This window comes from Myodes glareolus, chromosome 9, assembly GCF_982192425.1.
Source record: "Myodes glareolus chromosome 9, mMyoGla1.1, whole genome shotgun sequence".
In the NCBI taxonomy this organism is placed as follows: Eukaryota; Metazoa; Chordata; class Mammalia; order Rodentia; family Cricetidae; genus Myodes; species Myodes glareolus.
Genome location: NC_142034.1, coordinates 189,613 through 207,807, shown reverse-complemented (window position 1 = coordinate 207,807; position 18,195 = coordinate 189,613). Strand labels below are relative to the sequence as shown.

The 18,195-nt window shown below is 37.2% G+C and overlaps 1 protein-coding gene across 2 annotated transcripts in view; it reads left to right on the top strand.

Moving 5' to 3' along the window:
- The window catches only part of LOC146893708 (uncharacterized), a 29,002-nt gene that overhangs the window by 2,874 nt on the left and 7,933 nt on the right, over positions 1-18,195 (top strand). For both annotated transcript variants that reach the window (XM_087909622.1, XM_087909621.1), the window contains exons 2-3: positions 17,438-17,564; positions 17,753-17,813. In XM_087909622.1, coding sequence (XP_087765748.1) covers positions 17,438-17,564; positions 17,753-17,813 — 188 coding nt within the window. The remainder of the gene's footprint in view (positions 1-17,437; positions 17,565-17,752; positions 17,814-18,195) is intronic.

Here is an 18,195-nt window from a genome sequence, read left to right as displayed (position 1 = left end):
GTGCTTTAATCCATGGGACAGGAAGCAGAAATTATTCTATATTCTTTTGGGATTGGGCATTAGTGGGGCTGGGGTTTACCTGAAAACACAAGGAGTTCTAAGGGTCTGCAGAACCATAGCAGTAGATCATCTCTTTTTGCAGAGAGGGCTCTCGAGCATGGGGTCTCTCTGGAAGAATTTCCAGTATCTGCAGTTTAAGGGTCACTTTGAGGTAATTTTGTGAAAATTGTGAAGTCTTCATTTATTCAATTTCTATACACATAGAATCATAGGTAGCTGGGTAACATTGGTCAAGATCACACATTTCCTGCCTAAGTTTCCTTTGGTCTTTTGATTAATAGCTGACTATATTTTCCTGCCTTTGTTCTTGGCTTTTTCTCTCCATACTCTATTCATTCCCAAATATCATACACATTCTTGATTGATCAAATTTGTGGTAATTTTTTCCCCCAAGACAGAGTTCCTCTGTGACTTTGGAGCCTGTCCTGGAACTTACTCTGTAGACCAGGCTGGTTTCAACCTCACAGAGATCCTCCTATCTCTGCCTACTGAGTGCTGGGATTAAAGATAAGTACCACCACCACCCAGAAAAAAAGTCATATTATGTCAGTCTGTCTTCTATTTTTTCATAATCCCATTGATTACTCTGTGTGCTTCCAGTATGACTGTAGCTTTGTAATCTGCTTTCGTGTTATAAATTGTTGGGAATTGTCATTGTACTATATTCATTTATGGTGTAAATTTACGAGACACATCATCTTAATTTTGATGCATCATGTTTCCAAGGATCATTTATTTACCTCTTTATTTATTTAGGTTTTGTTGGTCTTGTTAATCTGTGAGAGACTTTTGGTTTATTGGATAAAAGGTATTATGGATGTTGGCAGGTGGCTCAGCACATATTCATTTTGGAGGTGACCTGAGTTCAGATACCTACACTCAAGTTGTGAGACTCATAACTGTACCTTTTCAGATCCAGGGCATCTGAACCCCTCTTTTTTGTATTACTTGTATACACATGGAAGACATTCTCACTCTTGCACAAACATATACAAAATATAGCAATAAACTTGTTTTCAAAAGTGCTTGTGACTTATAAAGCAATTAGAGTAAAACAAGTTGCTTTTGGTGTCCAATGATTCGTTAAAAATCAGTTATCTTGCATTTTGTTTTAAAATGTTTTCATTTCCTCACTCTGATTGCAGACTTCCAGGCAATCATCAATCAGGGGGAGCAAAATGGTGTCCAAGTGATCCTAACAGACATCCTTTTCTTTATTATAACATAATGAGATTTTTTTTAGTAGTCAAAACTATTTTCTACAAAGTTAAGGCATGAGAAGGTTTCAAGTGAATCTCTACAATTTTGATGGAACAGCTGTCTTCACCCAAGCCATTTCCTATTATTGGTAAAGGATAAAGAACTGAAGTGTCTAGATGAGTGGTGGTCAGTGATTTCTTACAGTTTGATTTTGGTTTGAGTCTTGTAGTTTTTGTTGTTGTTGTTGTTGTTGTTGTTGTTTTGTTTGCTTGTTTTTCGAGACAGGGATTCTCTGTGGCTTTGGACCCTGTCATGGAACTAGCTCTTGTAGAGCAGGCTGGCCTCAAACTCACAGAGATCCACCTGTCTCTGCTTCCCTAGTGCTAGGATTAAAGGCGTGTGCCACCACTGCCCAGCAGAATCTTGTAGTTTTTATTTAAAGGAGCATAATTGTGACACGCTGCTTGACCAGCAAGCAAGAACGACCACGAGTTGAGGATTCTTCCCTGATCACACTTTATTTGAGCCTCTTGGTTGAAGGGAGAGCAGGAAGCGAGAGAGAGCAAAAGCCCAGAGGCAGCTGCTTTTATAGGGTGGAGGGACTTGGGTACTGTCCTGATTGGTGAATACCATTCTGCTGATGCCCGGGGCCTCGGTATTGGCCAGGGACAAAAGGCTCAATTGCGCATGTGCAGGCAAAGGGCGATAGGCCCCACGTGGCAATACCAAATATGGACTTGATTACCTCCAAGCTGCAGGAATGCCGGCGCCATATTGTAATGGCGATTTCTCCGGACGGCTCCTTACAGATAATATGTTTTTGTTTGTCAGTGCTACCCATTTATGTTGTTGATTTTATTCATTGTTATCTAAGTTTATTGTTTATTTTATGGAAAATAGTAGTCTCACCAATTTTGTATTCAGATTTCTCATGGTATGAGTTCCTTGAATTTCTGTTGGTTTGGGAAGTTTTTGTGGAGAGACAGTTTTAGTTTTCTCTTCTTTATCTTAGATGTTTGCCTCTTTTCATTTCCTGGCATATCTATCTATCTATATATCTATCTATCTTCATTTATGTTTTTGCTGCTTAAATGATTGATATGATTAGTATGTTGCCTTTGGATCTTTAAAATTTTCTTGTATTTTGTCTTTTTCTTCTAATTAGCTTCAGCTATCAGCATGACATAGCTTAGAGTGATCTGAGAAAATACCAATTGAGAGTGTGCTTAGATCAAAATACCTGATTAAGGTATCTGAGAGAGATTGTGTTGATTTTGATTGATATAGGAAGGCTGTTCCACTGAATTGGCAATATCTCTGAACAAGCAACCCTGGGATAGGAGAGCTAGCTGAGCACAAGACAGTGACAAAGCCAGAAAACAATGGTTCCACATATTTTGCCTTTAGTTATTACCGTGAGTATCTATCTTAAGCTCTCATAAGATGGAATTGTGAAATAGGGTTAACAACCAAATAAACATTTTCATTACCTGAGTTTCTTTTGATTGCATAATTTAATAACAGCAACAGAAGAAAGTTGGAACAAAAATGGGACTCAAAGGGGATTTTGTTGCTACAAAGGACCTGGGAATGTTGACTCTTATAAGAATGCTTAAGATATCAGAAAACTGGACAAAGAGCTAAATCAGCTGTTCTTGTGGAACCTAGAAGATGGGAATGTTGAGAATAATGGCAGACAGTGGCGGTCAAGGTAATAGGATTTAAGTGGGCAGCAGGCTCTTTGGGGAACCATGGAGTTTACCGAACCTAACTGCCTTGAGAGAATCCTGTCATAGGTTTTTCAGGTTAAAGTGGTTCTGGCATCACAATATACCTCCTAGTTCCTGACAGACTGTAGCATTCCCTCAGGTAGTGAAGCATTCAGGCTGATTTGTGCTTCTTTTTATGATCCCTTAGTAGTCAAGGAATCATGAAGGCTTAACAGGACAATTGAACTTAGATGTTAATCTTGTGCATGCTGTATAGCTGGCAAACTTCATTATATCCTGGTATAGACAGAGGGTGCTTGGTCATTTCCCCATTGCCCAGACTTGCAATAATTATACAGAAATTGTATTAATTATAAGATTGCATATCCAATAGTTTAGGCTTCTTATTAAGTATCTTTTACATCTTAAATTAACCCATTTTTATTAATCTGTGTATTGCCACATGGCTGTGACCAACCGGCAAGTCTCCATCCAGCATCTGTCTCCTTCAGTGGCTACATGACATCTCCTTGACTCTGCCTTCTTTTCTCCTCTATCTCTGCCTGGAATTCCCACCTTCTATTCTGTGCTGCCACAGGCCCAAAGCAGCTTCTTTATTAACCAATGGGAATAAAACATATTTACAGCATACAGAGGGGAATCGCACAACACCTCCCCCTTTGGTCTAAATAAAAAGGAAGGTTCTTTATTAACCAATGGGAATAAAACATATTTACAGCATACAGAGGGGAATCGCACAACACCTCCCCTTTTGGTCTAAATAAAAAGGAAGGTTTTAACTTTGATATAGCAATATTACATATAACAAAATAATTATCAAGCAAGAATTATAGTTCCAATATTTAGTTCATTTAATTTGGCAGATAAGGAAAATACTCTATCATCTATTCTATCTTTGTGACTCTAAAGTTTTATACCTAATCTATCTTTTATAACTATAAAACTGTCTATATTCAACTCCAGCCATGACTCCAGAAGGGGATACATATAACCTAAGTAATTACAAGCACTTCTAAAAGTCTAGAATTGACAAAGACATCTTGCTGCCTGGATGGTCACCCAAAGTTCTTCTGTAACATTGGGGCATCCATCTTCAGTTTACAGGCCCGTAGTGTCTAGCAGACTTTTCCATGAAGCAGAAAATTTTAAAGACAGTTCCACCTATATTGGCAGTTTCTCAGTCACCTTATTTTTCTGTGTCTTGCAGAATGTCTAGCAGACTCTTTCATGAAGCAGGAACTATCTCACCTTCTTTAGGCAACTTTAGTGGTCAGTTTTGTGTATGTCCTTCATGTCCAGTTTATACAACATACCATCAAGCAATCCAGGGAAGAGCAGTTTCTTGCCCCAATGACTAGCCTTGTCACATTGAAGCAAATTCCATAATGAGTTTCTTCAATGCCCATCAACCTCTCTGAAATAATTGATGCTACCAGAAGGAGACATGTCTCACTGTCATGAAAAGGCCTAAGTTTTTAAAACATTTAAAATGCCATATTCTGTATCACTTTGAAAGATTTGAAGAATATCTGTCATATGAAATATATCTCTGTACATCTAGAAAGCCTATCTAACATGACTACAAGTTTAACTATTATAAATGACTATCTGTTAATTTGTATTTAACTCTACATTGCATCTTTATGTGAACTGAATATAATACCTTAAACAAGAGCAGAGATTCATTTAACAAAATTGACCTTAAATTTGTATCAATAGACCAAAATCTATACAAATGCAAAGTATTATGTCTATATCATATTCCCTTTAAATATAAACAAACATTTATAAACATTATTTGGGAATTTTGTAGTAGTTCTCTCCAAACACCTTTCTGCTTTTTGTTGGGCAAAATTATTTTGAGGGTTCATGGAGATGTATCAGGGGATCTTGGTCCATCACACCACCTTATTCTGGGAGGAATCCACAGGTTCTCTGCAGAAACAAAAGCAGAACCTCTTTTCAAAAGCAATATATTCTTAGACCCACATTTTGAAGTCAAGATACCTTTAAAATATATCTGTTGGTTTGGCTTAGCAGCCAGTACAATGAAATGTCTCTCTGGTCCTTAGCTCATCCACCGTCAAAAACTTCAAAGAAAACACGATAATATACATAATCCAAACACTCTATTTCCCATCTTTACATGGCTTATTTTTCTTTACTCCTTTAATCTATGACTGTCTTCTCTCCCAAGTTTACATACATTTATCCTCTGTGACCCATTTATAGGGTCATTTATATGTGACCCTTTTTATCTGAATCTGTTTTTTTTGCATATTTATAATCATTTTCTGACCAGAAGCACTGTTTTAAAAATGCTAAACAGGGGCTGGAGAGATGGCTCAGTGGTTAAGAGCACTGGCTACTCTTTCAAAGATCCTGAGTTCAATTCCGAGCACCCACATGGTGGTTCATGACCATCTATAATGGGATCTGATGCCCTCTTCTGACATGCAGGTGTATATGCGGAGCACTCATACATAAAGTTAAATAAAGTTTTAAAGAAATGCTAAACAGGCATGGCTAGGACCAACTCCTCTGCCCTGCCTGCTTGCTCTACTTAGTCCAACATGGCAGAGGTATGTTTACTGCCAGCTCTGTGTGCCATTCTCTCTGCTCCAGGGACTTGGTGCATCTATGTTTCCTTTAAGCAATCTGTAACATGGTACACACAGACCCCAGTACCTCCCAAAAGGGTCAGAGCTATTTGTGCCAGCACAAAACAGGAAGCCCTTTCCTTAAGAAGCTGTATATCTTTTGTTTTCAATGCTTAGTCAGGACGACCTCTCTTATAGGAGCTGTAGTACCCTTGCTTGCTGCCAGCTAACAAAGTCCATCTGGAAAAATATGTGGCTAACAAGAAGTCTTGCTTAACTCTGTTTTTTTGTGTCCAAATTTTTTTTAAAACTCTCTCAGATTTTATGTTGATGTAGTTGTCTCATTTTGGCACCATTTTGTTGATAGAGGCTGTTTGTTTGTTTCCTGGCTACCCAGAAAAAATTACACATAAACTATATTGATTACAACACCGCTTGGCCAATAGATTTGACTTCTTTTTAAGTAGCATTTACATCTTAAATTAACCCGTTTGTGTTATTCTGTGTATCCCCAGTGGTTGTGACGTATCGGTAAGGTTCTATCCAGTGTCTCTGTCCTTTGGCAGCTACATGGTGTCTCTCTGACTTTCCTTTCTTTTTACCTCTATCTTTGCTTGCGATTCCCACCTTGCTCTATCATGTGCTGCCATAAGCCCAAAGCAGGTTTTTTTTGTATTAACCAATGGGAATAAAACATATTCACAGCTTACAGAGGGGAATCCCACATCATCCTAAAAGTTACAACTGTATTGATCCTAGGAATTGCCATTATCTTCTATTTTTGATAAATCAAAAGTCTGAGAGTCCTCAATAAAACAATCACAGCCTTGTGTTGTTGTGGCCTTTCTAGCCCAAGTCTGGCTTCATTCCTTGTGGCCCCATCAGGTGATCTTAGCTTGGTACATAAGCCCAGGTGCTTAGAAGACTTCATGAAAAATATATCTAGAGATCATTTGTGTGATATTTTTATCCTAATCTTTCTTATTCTCTTCATGTCCTGAGAAAGTGTATAAGCAGAATTTCAAAGGAATAAACTGATTTCCTGTACAAAATACTGCATCTATTGGATGGTTACTACTGATGACTCATTCAGGTCTACAGTAAAAAAAAAAAAAACAAGAAGAAAGAGATGACAAGTGTAGCTGCAAGTTTTTCTCCTATCTTCCTGCTCCCAAATAACCATTCAGAGGCTTATATTAATTATAAATTTTTAGTCAATGACTCAGACTATTACTGGTTAGCGCTTCCATTTAAATTAACCCATATTTTGTATATATCTGCTTTGCTACATGATTCATGACTTGTTATCTCACATCTTGTTCCTCCTGCAGCTCTTGGAGTCTCCTTGACTTCACCTTCTTTTTCTCTATGTCTGTTTGAATTTCCCAGCTAGCTACATTCTGCCCTGTCATAGGCCAGAACATCTTTATTCTTCAACCAATAGAAGCAACACACATTCACAGCATTCAGAAGAACATCCCACATCAAAAAAAGTCTGTTGTGTTAAGAAAAACAGCACTAGGTAGTTTCCAATGGCAGTCTAGTTGTGAGAAAGGTGCAGAGATCATCAAGGGTTTCAGCACTATTAAAGGAAAAAGCCTGGCTGTACATTTGAAGCCTAGGAACATGCTCCAAGTGTAAGACTACATCTAATTAAGCTAAGCCCTTAATTCTTGTAAGGAGGACACACAGTAATTCCTTGTCCCAGGAGCAACATCATATAGAACTTGGAGCAAATTTGGTCCAAGCTTGGTAGGGTCCATCAAATCTTGGAAGGATCGTCTAGGTCATGATGATTCAGGAAACAAGAAAGATGCAAAATATAAAGGTCATGGATTCTTCTTTTGTGATCAGGTTATCACTATTTTGCCCATCTATGTTTGGCGGAGTCAGAACCTCAGTGAAGTAGAGATTGTGAGAATTCATTACATGAAGTGATGGATATGAAACTGGATCACACTTCAGACCACAGGATGTTGAGATACCCAAGCTGTGAGACATCTGCTCTGGAGAGCTACATAGGGGTGTGGAAGTTGCAAGAGTGAGGTATATGAGAGGTTGCCGGGTGTTGTGTGATATTTTGATCATATTTTGATAAAAGCATGTTTGGAGTCAGAGAACAGAGCTTAACTATTTACTTACCAAAAGATGTCATAGAGGTTTGGAGGACTGTAGATAGATAGGAGACAAGAGTAGTAAGGTTGGGCTGAGAGAGGATCTTGGCCTTTTTGGGTAGAGGAATGGAAGAGAAAAATTCACTGGTCACTTTTCCACTGTTTCACTGATCTTTTGGGTTTTTACTCCTGATATCTGACTCCCAAATGTTATGGGTAAAGATTAATTAGTCAATGTTTCATCTGTCCTTCTAGAAGATATGCTTAATAAAGACAAAGGGGTAATTAAGACCCCTAGATGTAAATTGTACAGTAGTTTATGAACTTTAATTTTTGAATGTTACTAAAGAAGACATGGCGGCTATTGAGAAAGTTAAAAGTTATAACCTTTCATTTTTTATTGAGCCAAAAGAGGAAATGTTGTGGAACATTAATTGAAGATGTGTTATGTCCATTAATGCTGTGGAATATTTGTTTAATGATGCAAGAGTATGTTGCATTCTTTATGTTGTATTTTTTTTTAACTCTGTGAGGCTGTGTTAGTTTGCCTGCTTAAAACACCTGATTGGTCTAATAAAGATCTGAATGGCCAATAGCTAGGCCGGACAGGGATAGGCTGAGATGCCAGGCAGGGAGAATAAATAAAAGGAAAAAAAAGAGAAGGATTGAAGACCAAGAAGAGAAAGAGGAGAATGTCGGGACTAGCCACCCAGCTTCACAGTTAGTCACAGAGCAAGAAGTAAAGAAAGGTATCTAGACTAAAGATCAAACCCCAAAGTCAAAAGGTAGATAGAATAATTTAAATTATTTAAGACTTAAATTAAATAATTTAAAAATTTAAGAAAAGCTGACAAGAACCAAGCCAAGGCTGGACTTTCATAGGTAAGAATAATACTCCATGTGATTTATTTGGGAACTGGATGGTGGGCTTCCAAAAGAGCCAAAGAGCAAAATAACCAACTACAGGATGGATCATCTGTGGATATATGCCCAAGACTGGTACAACAGCATCCTGGGGGAAGATCTATTCCCAATTTTGTGAGGAACTGCCATTTTGATTTTCATTGTAGCTTTATAAGTTTGTAAAAGTTTTTTCCCCCCATAGATAACCAGAGTGATATAGCTAAAGTGTTGCTCAGTTCATGCCAGTCTATGTTTTAAGAGTTTTTCAGTGACTTGAAATTATTAGGCCTGTTCATATCCCAATATCCAAGTTGGTAGGCTCAGAACCACTTGCTACTCCAGATTCAGGGGATCTGACACCTTCTTTTCTTATATGTCCCCTGTATACACATAGAAGACATTCTTTCTCACACATAAACATATCCAAAATGAGGGGATAAACTTTTTTTTTTAAATCTAGTTTCTCATAAAACAATTAGAGCAAAACAAGTTGCTTTAGGTATAAAATACAAATCATACACTGTTTCTTTAAAAAAGTTATTTTCTTGCATTTGGTTTGAAAAAGTTTTTTGTTTCCTCACTCTGAAACAGACTTCCAATCTTCAGTCATAGCAAACAAAATGTTGTCTAAGTGGTCTTAATCAATATAGCTTTCTTTTTATAAGAGAATGAGATCCTTTTAATAATCAAAACTTTTTTATAAAGTTAAAACATCGGAAAGTTTTATGCACGTTTCTCCAATTTTTTTTGTGAAACAGCATCCCTCACCCAATCCATTTTCTATTATCAGCAAGGGAGAGAACTAGAGTGCATAGGATAACTGCTGGGCAGTGATTTCTTGTTATTTAATTTTGTTTAGTATCTTGTCATTCTTGTTTAAGGAACCATGATACATATTTTCAGGTCTGTCTTTGTGTCTTGCTTTGCCTATGATGCCATGTATATTGTTGATTTTATTATCATCTAAATTTATTGTTATTTCTCTAGAAAATGATCGATCTTCATACTTTTTCAGAAAATTTACTGTATTATGAGGTCCCTGAGCATTTCTTGACTTAGGAAGATTCTGGGGAGAGACAGTGTTAGTTTTCTGTTCTTGATCTTACAGGCTTACATTTCCTCATTTCTTGAACTGTCTGTGTTTTCCAGTTCTTCATGTTTGATAATTGATCTTGTGTTTAAAAAATCTTATATATTATCATCTCTCCCTTAATTAGCTTCAGCTGTCAACATGATGTAGGTTAGAGTCATCTGAAAGAACATCAATCTAGGCTTTGGCCAGGTCAAAATTGCTACTTACTATGTTTGTGTTGATTGATGATTGATGTGGTAAGACTCTCCTCTTCCAGTGATTGTTTCAATACCCTAAGCAAGTGGGACTGAGAGGGATAAGAAAGCTAGCTGAACATGAGAGAGTGACTAAACAAGAGAAAAAGCCAGTATACATTTTTTCTCTGTGTCCTTGCCTTCCGTTCCTAACTGGAGTTTCTATCCTAAGCTTCCACAATTGTGAGTTGTTATCTGGAAATATCAGTCAAACAAACCTGTTTATTACCTCATATGCTTTTATTTAGAGAATTTAATCGCAGCAAAAATGAACAAAATAATTCAAAATGTGGTACACCAAAAGTGCGGGAGAAAAAAGTGGTGTAGAAAATATAAAAATTCAGTTTTGTGGAGAAAAACAACACTAGGAAGATTCAAATGGCAGTCCTGTGATGAAAAAGAAGGAGAAAATTTAAAGAAGCTTAGAATCATTAAATAGAAGGCCTTTCTTATCATTTGAAGCCTAGGAAGGTAACTTAGGGTAAGATTCCATCTGAGTCTTGAATTTCTCAAAGGAATAAGCAACTTGATTCCTAATCCGAGGAAGCAACTTCATGCAGAAGCTGCTGGAACTCTGATCCAAGCATGGTAGCATCCATAGCAACTTAGAAGCCAAAGAAGCAAAATTTATAGGTCATAGATTCTTCCTCTTTAGTTTCAGTTTAGCATTGTTGCATCATCTATGTTTGGCTGTCAGAAACCCAGTGAGGAGGTTGTGAGACTCTATTGCATGAAGCTGTGAAGATGAAGACAGAGTTGTATTTTTAGATTATCGGATGTTGAGATATCCAAGGTATGAGATATCTGCCATGGAGAACTATATACAGAAAGTAGAAGTAGCAAATATATATATATATAAAAGAATTTGTTGTTTTTTTGTTGTTTGCCCTACTGAGTTTTAGTGTTACTGTGAACCAATCATCCCTTACTGTGTCCACATTTCTCTCTCTTTTCAAAATTTATCCTTCTTGTAAACAGAGACTGCTTATTCATTTCCTGGGCACACAGACCCAAATAATTACATGGAAACTATATTAATTAGAGCACTGTTTGGCCTATTAGCTCAGGCTTCTTTTTATTATTTTTTATTGATGTTTATTGAGCTCTACATTTTTCTCTGCTCCCCTCCCTGCCTCTCCCCTACCCCACTCAACCCTCCCCCAAGATCCCCATGCTCCCAGTGTACTCAGGAGATCTTGTCTTTTATACTTTCTACTTCCCATGTAGATTAGATATTTGTAAATCTCTCTTAGTGTCCATATTGTTATATAACTTCTCTGGGATTGTAGTTTGTAGGCTGGCTTTCTTTGCTTTATGTTTAAAAATTACCTATGAGTGAGTACATGTGATAATTGTCATTCTGTGTCTGGGTTACCTTACTCAAAATAATGTTTTCTAGTTCCATCCATTTTCCTGCAAAATTCAAGATGTCTGTATTTTTTCCTACTGTGTAGTTCTCCATTGTGTAAATGTATCACATTTTTTTTTAATCCATTCTTAAATTGAGGGGCATTTATATTGTTTCCAGGTTCTGGCTATGAGCATAGTTGAGCACATATCCTTGTGGCACGATTGAGCGAGCATCCTTTGGATATATACCTAAAAGTAGAATTATTGGGTCTTGAGGAAGATTGTTACCTAATTTTCTGAGAAATCATCACACTGACATCCAAAGGGGTTGTACCAGCTTGCATTCATACCAGCAATGCAGAAGTGTTCCCTTTTCCCCACAACCTCTCCAGCATAAGTTGTCATCAGTGTTTTTGATCTTGGCCATTCTTACAGGTGTAAAATGGAATCTAAGAGTGATTTTGATTTGCATTTCTCTGATGACTAAGGATGTTGAACATTTCCTTAAGTGTCTTTCAGCCATTTTAGATTCCACTGTTGAGAGTTCCCCTAAGTGTCTTTCAGCCATTTTAGATTCCTCTGTTGAGAGTTCTCTGTTTAGGTCTCTACTCCTTTTTTTTTTAATTGGATTATGTGATCTTTTGGTGTCCAATTTTTTAGACCTTTGCACATTTTGGAGATCAGATCTCTGTCTGATATGTGGTTATTGAAGAACTTTTTCCATTCTGTGGGCTGTTGCTTTGTCTTGTTGACCATGTCCTTTGATTTGCGGAAGCTTTTCTGTTTCAGGAGGTCCCATTTATTAATTATTTCTCTCATTGTCTGTGCTGCTGGGGTTATACTGAGGAAGTGGTTCCCTGTGCCAATGCAATCAAGTGTACTTCCCACTTTCTCTTCTACAAGGTTCAGTGTGACTGGCTTTATGTTGAGGTCTTTGATCCATTTGGACTTCTTATTAACTAGCTGTAGTAAGGAGGAGTGGGCTTGTTGTCCCGGCTGTGCAGCTAGTTTACCCCCTGAAATAATTACACAGAAACTGTATTCATTTAAACACTGCCTGGCCCATTGGTTCTAGCCTCTTATTGGCTAACTCTCACATCTTGATTCAACCCATTTCTAGTAATCTGTATAAAACCATGAGGTCGTGGCTTACCAGGAAGGATTCAGCATGTCTGACCTGGAGTCTTCATGGTGGCTCTATTTCTCTGCCTTCCTCTTCCCAGAATTCAGTTTTGTCCTATCAGTACTGCCCTATCAAAAGGCCAAGGCAGTTTCTTTATTCAACCAATGAAAGCAACATAAAATATAGAAGGACCTTCTACACCAGCTACCTCTTTCCTCTTAACCCACCCATGTCTATTAATCTCTGTATGGCCATGAGGCTGTAGCCTACTGATGAGGTTCTGGGGTGTCTTTCTGCTTTGGCAGCTTCATAGCATCTCTTAGACTCTGCCTACTCTCTCTCTATATCTCTTCCAGCCTGGTTATATTCTGCCTTGCAATTGGCCAAAGCAGCTTTATTCATTAACCAATAAAAGCAACCCTTATACAGAAGGACATCATGTATAATTTTTCTTATAATATATCACAACTGCTGTTTCCCTTCCTCCATTCCTCTCAATCATTTCCACTACTCTCTTCTCCACCAGATCCACCCAATCTTTATTTCCCTTTGAATAGAGCTGATATCCCAGCGATATCAATAAAGCCATACATAACAAATTAATATGATAGGCACATAGCAAAGACTGGATGAGTCAACCCAGTAGAAGGAAAAGGGTTCCAAGAGCAGGGAAAAGATTCAGAAATATCCCCCACTCCCACTGTTAGGAATTGCACAAAACCACCAAGCTACTCAATGATAACATATATGCAGAGGACCAGGTGCAAACTCCTACAGGCTTCATGATTGCTATTTCAGTCTCTGTGAGCTCCTATGAGCCCTACTTAGTTGATTCTGTGGCCTGCATTCTCCTGTGTCATTTTAGTTAGGAAAGTTTTGACTATGAATTTTTTTGAAATATTTTCCTGTGCCTTTGGGGTGAGATTCTTCTCCTCCATTCCCTATTATTCTTAGGATTGGTCTTTTCTTAGTGTTTCAGATTTTCTGGATGTTATGTTTCAGGAAGTTTTAGGTTTAACATTTTCTTTGATCAATATATCTATTTCTTTGATCATGCTTTTAATGTCTAAAAATCTCTGTTCAATGTCTTGTATTCTTTTGGTGAAGCATGCCTCTGTAGGTCTTATTTGATTACTGAGATTTTCATTTTCATAATTTCTTCAGTTCATGTTTTTTAATTGCTCCTATTTCTATTTTAAGATCTTGAACAAATTCATTCATTTCTGTCCACTGTTTCTTCGTTTACTTTTTGGCTTTCTTTAAGGGATTTTTTAATTTCTCAAATACTTCATTTGTCCTTTCTCTGTTTTCTTTAAGGGATTCATTTAATTCCTCTAAGGACTTTTGTTATCTTTATAAAGTTGGTCTTGATTTATTTGTGCTTCAACTGTGTTGAAATATTCAGGGCTTGTAATTTCGGGATAGCTGGAATCTGGTAGTGACTTAATGCTCTGCCTGTTGTTGATTGTGTTTTTATGTTTGTGTCCAGGTATCTGGGTTTGACATATTTGTGGGTCTAGGTACCATTTTCTCAGTTTGTCTTTGTTGCATGGGTGTTTTGTTCCTTGGTTTCTATTTGATCTCTAGTTTTCTGCTTTATGTGGCCTATGGTTGAACAGGGGCTCTCATCCCAAGTAGGACTGGAAATCTTACAGATGGTGTGGCCTTTGCTCCAGCAGGAAGTGTCTGGCCATGTTTGGGAAAGGGTAGGGAACTTGGGAATAGTGTTGAGAGTGACTATGAGAATGAGAAAGGTCAGTTGGAATGTGGCCTACATAGACGTCTTACAGATAGTGCAACTTAGTCTCCACCCAAATTGAGGGCTACAACACAGAGAAGAGGAGGGAAGTGGGATTGGGGATAGTGTTGCGGGATTATTAAAAGAATGGAGGAGGTATACAGACAAGAAACCTATATGAATTTCTGGTGATTGGCATAGGTTCTGGTCCAGCAGAGAGTCTTTACCTCATTTTTCCTACCTGTTTTTTTTGGCTGATGTGGCCTGCACTTGAACAGAGTGTATGCATCTGACATAAGGATGGGTACATGGTTTTGGGGATAGCAGCTGTAGGGTAGCTGAAGGATTGTGTCTGTGGGAATGTAGGGAGTGTGGAAATTTCAAGGGTTTGTTGTCTGCTTATCTGTTCTTCTCACTGGTGTGACATACACATGAGTCTGCCTAAGTTGGGAGCTGTAACACAGTGATAACCCTATTTTTATCAATGGGCATATGTCCTGTGTCATTATATGTTGTAAATATTTATTTATTTTTTGATTTTACAACATGTCACATTCAAGAGATTGTCTTAAGTTTCAGAAGACACTTTGCACATTTGCGATGTTTGAGTTGCTACAGATTATAAGGATCATTGAACTTAGACTTAATGCATTTTTATTTATATTTATTCTTCTCTCATTCTATATATCCTGATTGAATTCTCCCCTTCCTCTACTCATTCCAGTCCCTCTACCATTGTCCCAGCTCCCCTGCCCCCTTTTTCCTCAAAAAAAGAGCAGACCTCCCAGGGATATAAACCAAATAAATTGTATCAACGTTCAATAAGACTAGTCCCAAACTCATATTTTAAGGCTGGGCAATGTAATGCAGCTCCTATCTCTGGTGGAGGTACATAACTTCTCTCTGATGCCTTCTTCATCCTCCCAGCATTAAGTTTAGTTTTCCCCGCCTACCTAAGTTCTGTCCTATAGCTGTCCTATTGGCCCAAAGCAGTTCATTTATTAAACAATGATAATTACAGCATACAGAGGAGAATCCCACATCACCTTCCCTTTTCTATTTAAATGAAAAGGAAGGTTTTAATTTTAACATAGTAAAATTACAAATAACAAAATAGGTGTCATTCAAGAATTACATATTTATATCTACTTTATTTTTTATTATAACTAAAGAAAACTATAAGTATAAATATTTCAACTCCATTAAAGACCCAGACGGATATAATATTACCTAAGTAAATAGGAAGTATATTGTAAGCAACTTCCATAACTCTAGAAATGACAGAGACATCTAATTGCCCGGGCAGTTACCCAAAGTTTTGTGTTGTTGGGGCATCCAATCCTCAGCCCACAGGATCATAGTATCTAGCAGACTTTCCATGAAGCAGGACACTTGAAGACCTGTTCTGCCTTGCAATGGAAAATTCCATCAGTTTCTGTCTTCTGTGTCCTGCAGAATGTCTGTCAGACTCCTTCATGAATCAGGAACCCCGAATAATCATCTCACCTTTAGGCAAGTTCAGCAGTCATTTCGCTGTGGGTCCTGCATGTCCAGTTAATCAAGCAGTTCCAGCAAGAGCAGTTTCTTGCCCAAATGGCTAACAAACTCTATAAGGAGCCTCTTCGATGCCCATCATCTTCTCGGAGTAGATTGGTGCCACCAGGAGCAGATGTGTTTCATTGTCATAAAATGTCTTAAGCTCTTAAAACATTTTAAATGCCATATTCTGAAAGACTCTGAAAGAGTTGAAGAATCCTTATCTATCTGGAATGCATCTTTGTACATCTAGAAAATCTAGCTAACATGACTACAAACTGACCATTACTATTATAGATGACTCTCTGTTTACCTATATTTTTAATTATACATTACATTTTTAATTGAGCTGCACAAATACAATACCTTAATCAAGAGCAAATACATATAATAAAATTGGCCTTAAATTTGTATCATTAAACCAAGATCCATACCAATGCAAATCTTTATAGCATATCCCCCTTTAAATGTTATCAAACATTTATGAACAGTATTTGAGAATATGGGTATAGTTCTCTCCAAACTGCTTCCTGCTTTTTATTTGGTGAAGTAATTTTTGGGGGGACGTTCACAGTGACCTTTTGGGTGGCCTTGATTCATCAAACTACATTAGTCTGCAAGGATTCCAGAGGTTCTCATCCTCTGTGGAAACAGAAGAAGAACCTCTTTTCCAAAGCAACAAATCCTTAGACCCAAATTCTGAAGACATGTTACCTTTAAAGTTTATGTATTGGTTACTTAGTTCCTTTACAGTCAAAAAATTCAAAGAAAACACAATAATATACATAATCCAGACACTCTGTATATAGTCCATTTTTACATGACTTATTAGTTTTTATTTTATTATTTTTTTAATATTTATTTTATTGTCTTTACATTATGAATGTCTGTATGATGTCTCTTTAAAGACTTTGTTTAATTTTTTTATAAACCATTTACTTCTTTTTATAACTCTCTGTATTATTTTTCTTCTCTCTCCCTCCCAGGCCTATGTACATTTTTTAAACACATTGTGTCTCATTTAGAGGTCTTTTATGTATGAATCTGTCCTATTGTGTATCTGTAATTCTGTACTGTTCAGGAGCACTTCTTAAAATGGTAAGCACTTCTTATGAACTTAAGCTGTACCATTGGTAGAGCAAATATTACCTACATGCTTATTCCACACAGTCCAACATGGCAGAAGCATATTTGCTGCCTCTGAGAGCAATGCCCATTACCCCATTTTTAGGCATACACGGAGTCTAAGTTGCCATTAGCATTCTGCTCACTGACCCCATAGGCGGTCAATCAGAAAGAGTCAGAGTTCACACTGGCAGCATGGCCCAAAAAACCGGCATTTCAAAATGGTGCAGCTTTTCTTCTGCTACCTCTAAATCAGGAAAACCTTTCTTAAAGAAGCTTAAGCACGTCACCAGTGAGCAAAGCACATTTGGGGAAATAAATGTGGCTGAACTTCATTTTTTAGTGTCTAGAATTCCTTTCCAAACTCTCTTAAGATTTTAAGTGGATTTCAGTTGGCCACGTGGGCACCAGTTTGTTGTGGGAAGCCTGCTTGTTAGACCCCAGCTGCTCAGCCTGAAAACAATCACACAGATACTATTAATTAAAGTGACTTGGTGGTTAAATTATGGTGTCTATGTTATGGACTAAGTATGGGGAGCACCAGATTTATATGACTATACTGTCAAAGAATTATATATTTACACTGTTGTCAAAATCATACTTTCTGTTGTCACATGTATGGGATATTTTAGAATGCAGTGACCTATGATGACGTGCATGTTGACTTCACTTGGGAAGAATGGACTTTGCTGGATCCTTCCCAGAAGAGTCTCTACAAAGATGTGATGGTGGAGACCTACAGAAACCTCACTACTATAGGTAAGGCAGAATTATCTTTCACTTTTCAAGTAAGGGGACAATTGTTCATGGGTTAATGATGCAATTTTGTAATATGATTGAGAAAGAAGAAGGGGTAAATAAATCAGGCATGCTTGTAAGGTTTCAAATGGTAACTAAATTTTTACAATTTTTAATATATAACATACTTTTTTGGCACTATATTTTAGGATACAATTGGGGAGAACATAATATTGAAGAACATTGTCAAAGTTCTAGAAGACATGAAAGGTAATTTTCACATATCAGCTGATACAAATGTACCTCTGAAGAATTTATAATGTATCCTATATGTTTGAAACCAAAGCAAGAGTGTAAATAATAAAGTGCATTGATGATTATTAAATTCTCATAAAATCATATACCTTAATTTCAGATAGGTGAATTGCATTTGGAAGTCATTCTTTTAAGAAAGAAGTCAAGGAAACAATGTCTTAACCTATGTTGCCATTGGAATCATAATACAATGAAAGCTATTCTGCAAAATTGTCAATTCATTTATTTCATATTATAAAAGATATACATGTTGAAAAGGTGATAAGTATATCTGTAAAACTCTCTATTACACTAGTAGTCCATAGGAGACTTAGTTTAAACCATATACTTGTGACTG